Source organism: Myotis lucifugus, unplaced genomic scaffold, assembly GCF_000147115.1.
Source record: "Myotis lucifugus unplaced genomic scaffold, Myoluc2.0 scaffold_5, whole genome shotgun sequence".
NCBI classification, from domain to species: domain Eukaryota; kingdom Metazoa; phylum Chordata; class Mammalia; order Chiroptera; family Vespertilionidae; genus Myotis; species Myotis lucifugus.
This window is the reverse complement of record NW_005871053.1, coordinates 11597068-11611326: the sequence shown is the minus strand read 5'-3', so window position 1 is coordinate 11611326 and position 14259 is coordinate 11597068. Positions and strand designations below refer to the sequence as shown.

At 34.6% G+C, this 14259-nt stretch overlaps 1 protein-coding gene across 12 annotated transcripts in view; it reads left to right on the top strand.

The window, feature by feature from the left end:
* Positions 1-14259, top strand: part of UBR3 (ubiquitin protein ligase E3 component n-recognin 3 (putative)) — a 173364-nt gene that overhangs the window by 79723 nt on the left and 79382 nt on the right. For 9 of the 12 annotated variants that reach the window (XM_023745047.1, XM_023745010.1, XM_023745011.1 and 6 more), the window contains 5 exons: positions 3287-3428; positions 6085-6189; positions 7603-7776; positions 7963-7995; positions 10423-10883. In XM_023745047.1, the coding sequence (XP_023600815.1) occupies positions 3287-3428; positions 6085-6189; positions 7603-7776; positions 7963-7995; positions 10423-10883 (915 nt within the window). The remainder of the gene's footprint in view (positions 1-3286; positions 3429-6084; positions 6190-7602; positions 7777-7962; positions 7996-10422; positions 10884-14259) is intronic. The other 3 variants (XM_023745042.1, XM_023745038.1, XM_023745030.1) reach the window with 1 other exon arrangement.

The following is a 14259-nucleotide window of genomic DNA, read 5'->3' as shown; positions in this document are numbered from 1 at the left end:
CACATGTATTTGAAGAAAATTTTGGTGCCAAATTTTGGTGCAACTCCCCCAAAATAAAACAAAACCTAGTTTACTCATCAGCATCTTTCCCTATTTTTCTCTAAAACCCTTAGGGGGATAGTCTGAAGTTGCCCTTTTTCTGCTTTCTTAGCAGTTTCTTTCTATGCTTATGTGGTTTTATAACTATTTGCTTGTATGCTTTTACTATACTGTTAGTTCCTTGAGGGAAGATACTTTTGTCTGTATATCTCTTTTACATTTTCAGTAATTCTTTCAGTGCTGGCACATAGTAGGCATTTAGAATATATTTGTTGAATAAATAAATTTGAATGGTTCACATTAAAAAATTAAAGATGGGTGGGAGAAAGCATTTACATGGAAAAAACCTAGTGTGGCCTTTCTAAATACTGCTGTTTTAGATGGTTCTGCCTTTTTTTCAGGAGGCAGTGGTAGTGGCTGTTCATTTGAGTATTACATAAGAATTAAATGAATAGTACATTTTATTATTCTCTTTTACATTGTAATAAATAGAAATTTGGACTAGGATTGGGCTGAAACTTTTAAAGTCTTGTAATCAATTTTAAAGAGGAAATTTTATTTAACAATACACCTTTATGGAATGCTTGTTATATGCTAGGCCCCCTGTGAAGCAAACAGAATTGCATCTTTTATTTTTCACATAGACTTTTAATTGAACTCATTTAGACCTGTGGTTCTCAACCTGGGATGATTTTTGTCCTTCACAGACACTTGGCAATTGTGTGAAGACTGGGAGGGTTGTTACTGACACCTAGTAGATGCTAGGTCTGCGCCCCAAACAAAGAATTACCTGGTTCCAAATGTCACTAGTGTTAAGGTTGAGAAACCTGGTTTAGATCTATATGTTTGGGGTTTGAGGTTATCTTTGATTTCTAGTTGTATTTGCTTTGTGATAAGTGATTGTGATCTGTGTATTAGTTCTTTTTGTATGTGTTGAGATTTACTTTGTAATTTATTGTTTTTTCAATTTTTATAAATGTTCTAAAATTAGTTAAAATTATGTGTATTCTCTAATGGATGTTCTTTATTTGTCTTTGGGTCGAGATTGTTAATTGTGTTGTTAAAAATCTTCAAAATCCTTACCAATTTATTTTTACTGGGCTTTCTCTTAGAACAGTGGTTGGCAAACTTGTTAGTCAACAGAGCCAAATATCAACAGTACAACGATTGAAATTTCTTTTGAGAGCCAAATTTTTTAAACTTAAACTATATAGGTGGGTACATTGTTATTAACTTAATTAGGGTACTCCTAAGCTGGCCTTTGTTAAAAATGTCCTCAATCTGATTGAGGTACGTTCGCTGAGGTCGACCCCTTCCAACTCTCCCATCCACACTCATCTTGTATACTTGTTTCACATAGACGAGTGTGGATGGGAGAGTTGGAAGGGGTCGACCTCAGCGAAAGTACCTCAAAACAATGTACCTCCCCCGCGCTGCATATCCCGCGTATCCCTCGGCCTGACCGACCGACCGAAACCCCCACTTTTTCTAACGCCACTTCTTCAAATTAGACTCGCCCAGGCTGAAAACGCCACTTCTTCAAAATAGACTCGCCCAGGCTGAAAACGACTTCTGCGCCTGGGCCACGAAGTTTCAGTCACACTGTACGTGTGCGCCCGCACGTGGTATTTTGTGGAAGAGCCACACTCAAGGGGCCAAAGAGCCGCATGTGGCTCGCAAGCCGCGGTTTGCCGACCACTGTGTTAGAAATATGTTAATATCCTTTATTAAGGGTGTGGATTTGTCACTTTCTTTGTGAAATTCTCTCAGATTTTGTCTTTTATGTTTTGAGTCTTCTGTTCATACAAGTTCATGATTATTATCTTCCTGGGAATCTGTTATTTTTCCATCATAGAAGAGACAAACTTTCTTAGTTCTCATTGTGAGTTATCCTTTCATTGAGGGTAAAGCTTTTCAGGTCTCAGCTTTATGTGGGATCTCAGTTCCATCTCTAAGCCTGGTGTGAGTCCAACACCTTGAGATCTAAAAACTTTAAAACCATTGGCAAACACAGTGTTAGTGCTTGTTATTTTTTCCCGTTACCTTGGAGAACTCTACTTTCTCTTTTGTGCTTCAGATATGCCTTCAAAAGGTTATATGTTATGTTTTATCCAGCTTTTCCAGCTGTAGTGGGGAATTTTTAAGTTATCTATTTTATTCAGTTACTGCAATTGGACATTTAAAATAATATATTTTTATTGATTGTTTTTTTTTAAGAGAGAAAGGAAGAGAGAGAAATACATTGATTTGTTGTTCCACTTATTTATGCATTCATTGGTTGATCCTTGCATGTGCCCCAAAGGGAGATTGAACCCTCAACCTTGGCGTTTGGGGACGATGTTCAAAGCAACTGAGCTACCTGACTAGGGCACAACTGGGAATTTGTTTGCCTAGTTCTTTACTTTGTATTCTTTCTGTTTGTTTTCCTTTGTTAACATTTTCCTATTCATATTTCTCTTTAGTTTTAGCTCTCTCCACTCATTTTTATCCAATATGGAAGGCAATAATAATGTTCATTTGGCTTTTTCAATCCTCATCTGAGGATATGTATTTTTTCATTGAGAGAGGGAGGGAGGAAGAAAAAGAAGGGAGGGAGGGAGAGAGGGAGAGAGGCAAGGTTGGAGGGGGCGGGAGGGGAGAGAGAGAGAGAGAGAGAGAGAGAGAGAGAGAGAGAGAGAGAGAAACATTGATGTGAGAAACATTGATCGGTTGCTTCCCATCCACTTGTGCCCTGACCAGGGATTGAACCTGCAACCTGGGTATGTCCCTGACCGGGAATGGAACCCACGTCCCCTTGGTGCACAGGATGGCACTCTAATCACTAAGCAATGTTGGTGAGGGCCCATTTAAAAATTTTAAGCAATTTGATTAAAATAGTACTGCATAGCCCTAGACTGTTTGGCTTAGTGGAAAATGTCAGCCTGCTGACCAAAGGGTCCTGGGTTTGATTCTGGTCAAGGGCACATACCTCTGTTGCAGGCTCCTCCTTGGCCTGGGCCTGGTTGGGTCGTGCAGGAGGCAACCAATCAATGTGTTTCTATCACATCGATATTTCTCTTTGTCTTTTCCTCTCTTCCACTCTCTCTAAAAATGGTAGACAATATTTGGAAAAATATCTTCGGGTGAGGATTAAAAAAAAAGTACTGCATAGGAAATGTGACAAAAATTAATGACAATAAATCACAGTTTATACTACAGTTTAATCTTGAGTCTACCATCTAATTTTAGTTTTGTTTTATTTTTACAGTTTAAAACAGAATGGAAAATTCCCTGGAAATCCTTGGCCTCCTTATAAGAAAAGGACACCACTCCATCCCAGCTATAAAGGTCTCATGAGACTATTGCACTGTAAAACTTTACATATTGTGCTATTCACTCTGCTTTACAAGGTACAGTAGTGATTTGAATAGAAAGATTCCGATTAGAATTTATTTCCATAATTTTCAAATAGAAGTGCTAAAGGATAATATTTACATAAAAGTACCACTTATAAAGCAAAGTGTATTTATACATTTAAGATGTATGAGGGTATGTTATAATCACATGTTTATGAATTCTAAGTTAAAAATAATAGAATAACTATACCATTCTTTGTGGGAAACTATGTTATCCAGTTCCAGATTAGGAATATTTATAGATAGCTTCTGTAGAACAAGAAGTGAATATGGTGAGATTACAGGGAGATTGGGATGAACAACAGGGACCAAACAACCACCAGTAGCTACTAACATGACAAAACTAAGATGACAGCTATGGGGGACAGTAACCCTGTGTTTAAGGTTGTTCTCTTGGTTTTTTCACTCTTATCAGGAATGTGACTTGGAGGGATGTGAATGGGTTCCTATATGACACATTAAGATTTTGCTCGTGTTAAAGACTTTAGAAACTCAAAAGATGATATTTTTACTTTCCTCTTACCTTGAATTTGTTTTATTCTTGGCTCTTTTCACATAAACTGACTTATTTATTTGGCTAACATTAATAGTGTACTAAAAAATTGCATGCATAATATTGTGGTGTATGCATATAAAACAGGCATATTTATGATGTAATCTGGATAAGAGATGAAAGACAAAAGAACTATACTCATGTTATAAGATGAAATTACTATAGACAGTTACAAAGTAACTATAGACATAATAAACATATAATTAGATACAAAGAAAAACTACTGTTCTTCCTAATTAGAATTTGAAAAATTAAAAAGCATAGAAAGAAAAATAAGCATATTTGTTATGCAAATTTCCATTTGCATAACACATACACATTTGTTAATTACTTAAGAAAATATATATTAAACTTAGTTTAATACACATTTATTAATTACTTAAGAAAATATATATTAAACTTAGTTAAATAGACACTAGATTTTTTCTTAATGTTTGCTATGTACTAGTAATGGAATAATCCTTTTAGATTTTTGTATCCCTCCCTACCTGAGCAATTTTTCAATTTATTCTTGTTAAAATTTTAGACATGTGTTTCAAAATATCTTAAGTGGTTTATTTTTATTAATTTCCAAGAGGATTATTCAATAAAATTATTAAAATTTTTCTTTTCTTCATTAAAAATGTAAAATATTTTTCCTTACTAAAATTATATTTGTATTTATTTTACAAATAACAGACATTTTTGAATGTTTACTTAGTGCTAGATTTTGTTTCAAATGCTTTATATGTACTTATATACATTACTTTGTTTAATTCTAGCAAAATTTATGAGTTAAAGGTATTATTTTTATTTTTCAGATATGATTTTTAAGTTTTAGAGGTTAAATAACTAGTTCAGATGGTTAATCTGAGCACTGTTATAATTAATGAGTAGTAAGTCAATAATTTATGATTTAAAAATTAAAGTCTTACTGTGAATGATTTATGTTCTCTCAAGTTATATTTTTCAACCTTTTATTTGCTTACTGTAAAAATAGCATTTTATCAAAAATAGAAAGGCAGTGTTATAAGGTTATTACGAACAAATTTTTTAAGGTCTGAACTTTATAATAGCTTTTAATTTAATAATAATAGAAAAAACTTATCTAACTGACATTGCATTGGCAAGTCAACTTTCTAAAAACCAATGTCAGTAAAACATTTTCTCTCCTGCCATGTTTATTAACAAACATTAATATAGAACATGTTAATAAAATTCCCCAGAAAAGTCACTTTAATTTTTTCGCAGTATCTAATAAAGTGATTTTTTTCTTAGCTATGAAATTGAAGCTGTAAGATGGAATGTCACAGGATTTCAAGCCAAAATTTACTTGAATTTAGTAATATTTTATGTATCAAGAGGAGGCAGTGTAGTAATGGTAGATAATCTTTGGGAGTCTGAAATCTGTGTTCTAGTTTTGCTTACACTAACTGAATGTGTGGCTGAGGCTTGGTTTCCTTTATAAAGTAGCAGATTAAAAGGATGACCTCTGTTGCCTCCCAGCCTTCAACCCACTTCTACTGCTGCTCTGATATCCTTGTCATCAGTAGAAGAGTGTCAGCAAATTAGGATGTAAAATATTCTTGTTATTTTTTCAGATACTAGTATATTTATAATAATGGATTTAGTGGACTGTTTAATGTGTTAACCTTTAGGAAATCAGTGAAATCTTATTTTTAGATATTGCTTAAAATACTGTGTGATCACCCTAACCGGTTTGGCTCAGTGTATAGAGTGTCGGCCTGCGGACTCAAGGGTCCCAGGTTCAATTCCGGTCAAGGGCATGTACCTTGGTTGCAGGCACATACCCAGTAGGGAGTGTGTAGGAGGCAGCTGATCGATGTTTCTAACTCTCTATCCCTCTCCCTTCCTCTCTGTAAAAAAAAAAAAAAAAAAAGAAAAGAAAAAAAAAGTGTGATCTTGCATGGGAACTTGTATTTTTGGTTTAGTTTGTCTTTTCACCAAGTTGTAGCTTTATTACATGTTTGATCATGCTATATACTTATATATATGTTTATTTTTTTAATCTATGACATTAAAATGTTTTTGGATATTTAAATGTAATATATTTTGTGGAAAAAAGTAATTATGAGGCATTTTTTTCCCTTTTTAAAGATTTTAATGGATCATCAAAATCTGTCAGAACATGTACTCTGCATGGTTTTATATCTGATTGAATTAGGACTTGAAAATTCAGCTGATGAGGAATCAGATGAAGAGGTAAGTAATTTTGTACATTTTTAGACATTAAAGCTTATAACATTCCTTAATAAAGGTAATATGTCATCTTGAAATGTATTTACAAAATCATCTTATATATGATCTTAACAACTACTGGAAAAGGCTCTTTTTGATCTTTAAATTCAGGGGTTTTTAGCAGTTTCACTGATACATTACACTCTACTTGTAGAATTATTGAATTTGAAATTGGTAAATTCATAATCTGTAGACCTGAGAAAAGTAGTTAATGAATTTTTGGTGTTATGGTAATAACATTGATTACTGGTAATAATCAGTTCAGTCTAGAAAGTCTAATAATTTGATTAGTGATTATTTTTGAGAAGCAAATTTTTTGGGTAAAGATTTTAAGTTAGTGAAGTGAATGGTGTTTTATGGGAGAACTAGAGGCCCGGTACATGAAATTCTTGCACTTGGCAGGTAGTGGGGGGAGGAGGTCTCTCAGCCTGGCTTGCACCCTCTCGCAGTCCAGGAGCCCTGGGAGATGTCTGACTGATGGCTTAGGCCCTCGGGGAGCGGGTCTGAGCCGGCACTTGAACATACTTAGTGCTGCGTGGAGGTGGGAGAGGCTCTGGCCATCGCTGCTGCGATTGCCAGCTGTGAGCCTGGCTTCTGGCTGAGAGTGGTGCTCGCCTTGTGGAAGTGCATTGACCACCAGGGGGCAGCTCCTGCATTGAGCGTCTGCCCCCTGATGGTCAGTGTGCGTCATAGTGAGCGGTCGTTCCATCTTTCGGTCGATTTGCATATTAACCTTTTATTACATAAGATGTTTAAAGTACTTAAGTATACTAGTTAAGATCTTTCAGGACTTTAAAAGTATCATTCCATAAAAGCAATTGTTTCTACAAATTGATTTTAAAATATAAGGGTTCCTCATTCCCTCCCTTCAAAAAGACAAAATACAACACAACAGCAAAAAAAAAACAAAAACAAAAAAACAAACCAAGTAAAAAGACTAGGCAGTTGAATCAACATATATTTTCCCATAGATATTAAAGGATCATTAAGATTCCTCTAAGACTAGGTCAGACTTTTAGTTGATTTTTCACACTTTCTTCTACAATTATTCCATATTACCATTATTTGGCTATATAATGAGTTGCTACTAACGAGTGATGAAAAATATTCTGTACGTTAAGTATTTTCAGATTTAAAATGTACTTTTCAGGAGAAATTTAGCTGACTTCCTTTGAATTTACCCATATTAGTATTGAAAAATTTATTCTTGTATTTTGTGTTTGAATTTGGTTTTATTAGCACTTTATAATTTGTGGATGAGGCTATGGGGATTTAAGAATATGACAGACAGTGGATGATTATTTGGGCTTGTTACACCTCCCTTGTACCTTAGACCTGACTTGACAAGGCTTGATATTCATTATGTTTATGTTTTAGGCATCAGTGTGTGGACCAGAACGTTGTCATGACAGTTGGTTTCCTGGCAGTAATTTAGTAGCCAACATGCGACACTTTATAAACTATGTTAGAGTGAGAGTTCCAGAGACTGCTCCTGAAGTGAAGAGAGACTCACCTGCAAGTACCAGCTCTGATAGCTTGGGTTCTTTACAAGTAAGTGTGGAGGGGAGAAAGAAAAAAAGGAAACGCTTTATGTTATGTTCGGACAGATACATTGTTTAGGTCATCCTGTGATATCCAAAAGAAAAATAAATGTGGTTGTAGGTAACTATAAATTGTCTTTTATTTTCTCTGATATATCTAAGCAGCTTCACCTCTCTTTTTCCTTTAATCTGCCAGAGTTCACGAAGGCCTAAAGTTCTTCAAAGAGAGGTAGATGTATGTGATATTTGCATTAACTAGCAATATGGCTTTAACTGGAAATGTGGAAAAACACTGAAGTATTTGTGTGTGTATATGTATGTTTAATTAATATGGTTAAATTTAAAGAGGTGTTTCTTTAATGTATACGTGTGTGTTTTTAATATAGTGATTTAGGTATAAATTTAAAGGAAATTCATATTATTGAACTTAAAAATAATACTGAGTGCTTAATAGTGGGTTTTTCTTGGTAGTATTAGAAGTATTTTACATCAATTATGAGCAGCACATTTGGGTCTGTTTACATTTAGCATTGTTACTAACAACTTAAAAATAAATGTTTCCTAAATCAAAATAAATTAAATGTTTAATTGCTGGCAGCATGCCCATTTATAATTTTTTTATTATGGCAATTAATTAACTTTGATAAAATAAGCTCTCAAAACTTAAACTCTATATATTGTGTATTTGGATTCATTTTGGAAATCAGCTCTCATTGCATGTAGCTTAATTAATTTTTAAAAAGCAGAAATGAAATATATTGCAGTGACATGTCAAATAACTAAACTTAAACACCTAAAGCCTACAATCTATATTTTTGTGAGTAGGGAACATTGAATCAGACATTTCTCGTAGTAGAGTCCTGTGGTCAGAGATTTCTTTGCCTTTGACAACATGTTCTTGCTGTGAACATCATAAAGAGTTTTTATTAAAATATTGGAATCTTTCTAAGAGGCAGCTTTTGCCTCTTAGGCTGGTAGAGAGTATTTTGAAAAACACCTTGGCCCTCGCCAAGTTGTTCAGTGGTTAGAGCATAAGCCCAAGGACCAAAGGGTTGTGGGTTCGATTCTCAGTCAAGGGCACATACCTTGCTTGTAGGCTCGATCCCCAGCCTGGGTCGGGGGCCTGTCAAGGCATATGTGGGAGGCAACTAATCCATGTGTCTCTCTCACATAGATGTTTCTCTCTCTCTCTCTCTCACTCTCTCTCTCTCTCTCTCTCTCTCTGGCTTTTGCTCTTTCTCTCTTCCCCTCCCCCTCCCTTCCACTCTAAAAAAAATCAATGAAAAAATATCCTGGGGTGAGGATTAAAAAAATTAGAAAAACAGTTTGGATGTTGAAAAATAGTGTATATTATAATTTAACTCATCAAAGCATTGGAGCATTGTTTTTATTCTTGCTTCAAAAATTAATGAAATGTATTAAACTGATGTGTGTCTTAATTAAAAATGATTTCTAAGAGCTCTAATTCAGTTTGACAGCTTTAGGGTAAAGGCTGTTTAGACAATACATTGAAAAAAATGGTTTTTAAAAATCTGTTCAAATAACAAATTATAGTGATACTCAAATATGAAACAGATAAATTTGATTTTCCATCTTTATATTTCATAATAATAACTTTAAGCATATGTTAGAAATAATTTTCAAACTTTTGAAGTTCCTTAAAAATGAAATTAATTAGCAGTTCATATTTATTAGCGTAGAAAAAATTAATTTATAATTTTCTTCACTGGAAAATATGGCAGTTTTTTAGAAATTAGTAGAGTATAGTATTCTTTTTTTTTTAAATCCTCACCTGAGGATATTTTTCCATTGATTTTTATTTTTTTAAAATATATTTTTATTGATTTCAGAGAGTAAGGGAGAGGGAAAGAGACACAAACATCAATGATGAGAGAGAATCATTGATCGGTTACCTCCTGTACGCCCCACACTGGGGATCGAGCCTGCAACCTGGGCATGTGCCCTGATTGGGAATCAAACTGTGACCTTCTGTTTTATAAATTGATGCTCAACCACTGAGCCATGCCAGCTGAGCTCCATTGATTTTTAGAGAGAGTGGAAGGGAGGGGGAGAAACATAGACAGAAACGTTGATGTGAGAGAGACACATCGATTGGTTGTCACCTGCATGTGCCCGTTGGGTGGCAGGGCTGGTGTGGCCAGGGTTTCAAGCCTGCAGCCAAGGTCATCCCTTGACCAGAATTGAACCTGGGACATTTAAGTCTGCGCTGATGCACTATCCAGTGAGCCAAACTAGCTAGGGCAAATATGGTATTCTTGATGAATGTTGGGTAGAATAGCTTTTCTTTTTTTAAACTGATGAGGAACTTAATTTATGATTCCTCTTTAATATGACTATAGATACTACTCAAGCTTAGTCTGTTTTCTCTAGTAGATAGATAGATTCAGGAAGTTGCAAAAGAGTTGTTATCTTGGATTATCTCCTTTCTCCTCTTCATTGTTATTTTCAGATTGAGTGGGTCTAAGTACATGTAGGAAAGAGAGGTGAAGAGGCAGATTTCTTAAAAAGAAAATCTATTGAAACATATCTGCATGAAACTTTGAACATTCCCTTTGGAAAATGTAGTACTAATATGTTTTTAAACTTGACACTGAATAACTTCTTTGATTTCTTTCTTTTTCTTTTTTAATGGTAGAATTCTGGTACAGCCCAGGTTTTCAGCTTAGTAGCAGAGCGTAGAAAGAAGTTTCAGGAGATCATCAATCGTAGCAGCAATGAAGCAAATCAGGTGGTTCGTCCTAAAACTTCAAGTAAATGGTCTGCTCCTGGTTCAGCTCCACAGTTAACTACAGCCATTTTGGAAATTAAAGAAAGTATATTGTCTTTGCTAATTAAACTTCACCACAAACTCTCAGGAAAACAAAACTCCTACTATCCTCCTTGGCTTGATGACATAGAAATTTTGATCCAACCAGAAATTCCTAAATATAGTCATGGAGATGGTATAACTGCGGTAGAGAGAATTTTACTAAAAGCTGCATTGCAAAGCAGAATGAACAAACGTATCATTGAAGAGATATGTAGAAAAGTGACCCCTCCTGTACCACCCAGAAAAGTCACTGCAGCAGAGAAGAAAACATTGGACAAAGAAGAAAGGTAATTTTTTATTTTTACTGTTTTTAACATGAAGTACAGTTTAAGATTTGATATAGCTTCCCTTATTGGCTGAGGACCTGGGTGTTTAGTAGGTATAATCATAGCTTAATGTTTTGTAAGATAAATGGAACCAAATGTAGTTGGTGCTTGTGTGTGTAGTATGCTTGAGTTAGTTGTTGTTGAGAAAACAAGGTTTCTGACCCCAGCATTAAATTACTGCCTTAAACTTGTAGGTCCCTGTGGAAAATTGCTACTTCTGTAATTACCATGGGAATCTAATAAATCTCCTGCTGTTTTCAAAAACTTTTATCAATTTAACTTTAAATGAGAACAGAAAATTTAAAAAATATATTTTAAATATATCTCAAAATAAAAATCGGACTATTTTAGTTCCTTTTGGTCCTTTCCACTCTTTTCAGTGTGTGATCACTGATTATTAAACAAGGAATGTTTTAAAACAGTGATGGCGAACCTATGACACGCGTGTCAGAGGTGACACGCGAACTCATTTTTTTGGTTGATTTTTCTTTGTTAAATGGCATTTAAATATATAAAATAAATATTAAAAATATAAGTCTTTGTTTTACTATGGTTGCAAATCTTGAAAAATTTCTATATGTGACACGGCACCAGAGGTAAGTTAGGGTTTTTCAAAATGCTGACACCCTGAGCTCAAAAGGTTCACCATCACTGTTTTAAAACATACTTATGACTCTAGCTTTTGGAACTTTAGATTGCTTTTAATTTGTTGTTAAATCCTGATATTTATAAATTAAAAAAAAATCTTTCTTGGATGATTTTCCTTTTTACCAAGATAAGGGAGGCTAGCAGGAGGCTCAGGCTTAGCAGTAAAATTGATGTGCTCAGGTTTGTCCATTACTGAGTTTAAGAGAGACATCCAAGTGAAGATGTCCAGTCAAATAAATTTGACTTGTAGGGGAGAATTCTGAGTTATAGCTACAGATTTGGGCACATAAATAATAATTAAAGCCTTGTATATGGAAGAGTGTGTACAGTAAGAGAACACTTAATATAGGACTCAAGGAGAAAACATTAAAGGGAGTGACTGAGGAAGGAGTACCCACAAAAGTGACTGAAAAGGGATGGCTAGAGTAGAATAGGAGAACTTCAGAGAGCGGCATTAGAGAAGGCATGAGGAGGTTCAGGAAGGAAGAAACTTCTCAACATTGTTAAGTGCTGCAAAAATTCAGAGAAGATTGGCTGTTCTGTTTGACCATATAGTTAGAAAGTCATCTTTGGTAACTGTATCAGGAGCAATTTTAGTCACATATGTAGTTGTACTTTATTGCTGATGTGATTTCGTTACAGATAATTTGTTACAAGTATACATAAAAGGCTTTGGTATATTATGAATTTAGGAAAGTCCAGATTTCTCATAGTACTTTATAATAGGAAATAGAGGCCTGATGCACGAAATTTGTGCAAGAGTAGGCCTTCCTTCCCCCAGCTGCCAGCACTGGATTCCCTCTGACACCCAGGACCCGAGCTTCCCTCTGGCTGCCGGCAGGCACCCAGGACCCGGGCTTCCCTCGCAGCCCGGCTTTGTCCGAAAGGTCGTCTGGAAGGACATCTGGTCTAATTAGCATATTATACTTTTATTATTATAGATTGTTATAAGTAACAATTTAGATGACAGTTCATTAATTTTGAATTAGTAACTTCCTAGAATTTAATGGATCTGATAAAATCATAAGGTCAAAATGAGTTAAATTTTTATTTTTGTTAGTCTTTTCTAAATTGGTGATTTTTTTTTTTGGTTATAGCATAATGTGTTGGGTTTTTTTTTTTTTTTTTAAGGAAGATAAACATCTGTGAGTCAAAGTTTGTTTTATTTGGTTAAAAACATTTTGTGATTATTACTCAATAGACATGATACTGGAGAACATAGTTCAGATGCTATTTTTACAGAAGCTCTAATGCTATTATAATAAATAATATTCTAAAAAAAATTCCAAGACTTTCTTTGTAATGGGCTTTAGTTACTTTGAGCACTGATGGTATTGACAAAAAGTTGAAACTATTTCTATAGCAGACAGCTAAGAATTAAGATGAATCTATTTGAATCTCACTATGCTTCTCACATTATCTTTTCTCAGTTTATTTTGGCTTTGGGATAAAGTTTTATAATAAGGGCAGAATAGTTCACAAGCATTTAATGATGATCCATTCCCAAGTACCTGATCTATAGACAAATTTGGCATCACTTTCATAATAGATTAACTCCATAGAAAACTAGATACAAATAGGAAACCTTAGATGGTTGTAACATTATGCAATCTCAGTGTCTCCACCTCTGGGGTAATAATGGAAAATTCTTGAGTTGTACTGAATCTGCCAGAACTTGTTTATGTTTTTATTCATATCTGTGCCCAATTTTAGAAAAGAATAACCTACATTAAGAAAAATTAACAATGAAAGGAAAAAATAACAATGACACTCCTCCCCTCCCCCCGGAAATTATAGAAAGCTAGTATAGATATACATTTTTTTAGCAGCTTAAAGCGATACCCATTTATTTACTCACTGTTTCTGTATGTCCAAGTCCAGACATCGTGTGACTGGATTCTCCGCTCAGTCTCACAGGCTAAAATCAAGGTGACAGCCATACTGATCTAGAGCTTAGTCTTCTGGGCTCATGTGGTTGTGGCAGAATAGAAATGCATTTTAATTCTAGTGCCAAGCAGTTACATTTGAGGCTTTCTTATGTTTGATATGTGGATTTGTTTTTTGAAATATTCTCTTACGGAATATATTCTAAATGTACATGTACATGTTTAAAGGTAAGCTGTAAAGTGCAATAACAGTGTTTTAATTAAAAAAAAACATACTAAGCCTTATAAATTTACAAAATAGTGCTATACGAGACCAAGCATGTATCCTGTCAAGGCTATTGTTACTTATAGCACTTTTGGAGGTCTCATAGAATGCTCTGAGCAACTATAGCATATTTTTGTTTGTTTCCACGTTTTCTATGGTGGCAAATTTTTGTCTTTTGAGGATGGATTTAATTTTTCAAACCATTTTATTTTATTTTATTTTATTTTATTTTATTTATTTTATTTTTTGTATTGTAAGACAAACTCTAATCCGCCTCATTTATTCTTTTTTTTAAATAAATCTTTATTGTTCAGATTATTACAGTTGTTCCTCTTTTATCCCCCCATAACTTCCCTCCACCCAGTTCCCACCCCACCCTCTGCCCTTACCCGCCCCTACTGTCCTCATCCATAGGTGTACGATTTTTGTCCAATCTCTCCCCCCGCCCCCCAGAATTGTCAGTCCACTCCCTTTCTATCCCCATTTTACTCTGTTCATCAGATTTTTTATTCACTTGATTTTTAGATTCACTTGTTGA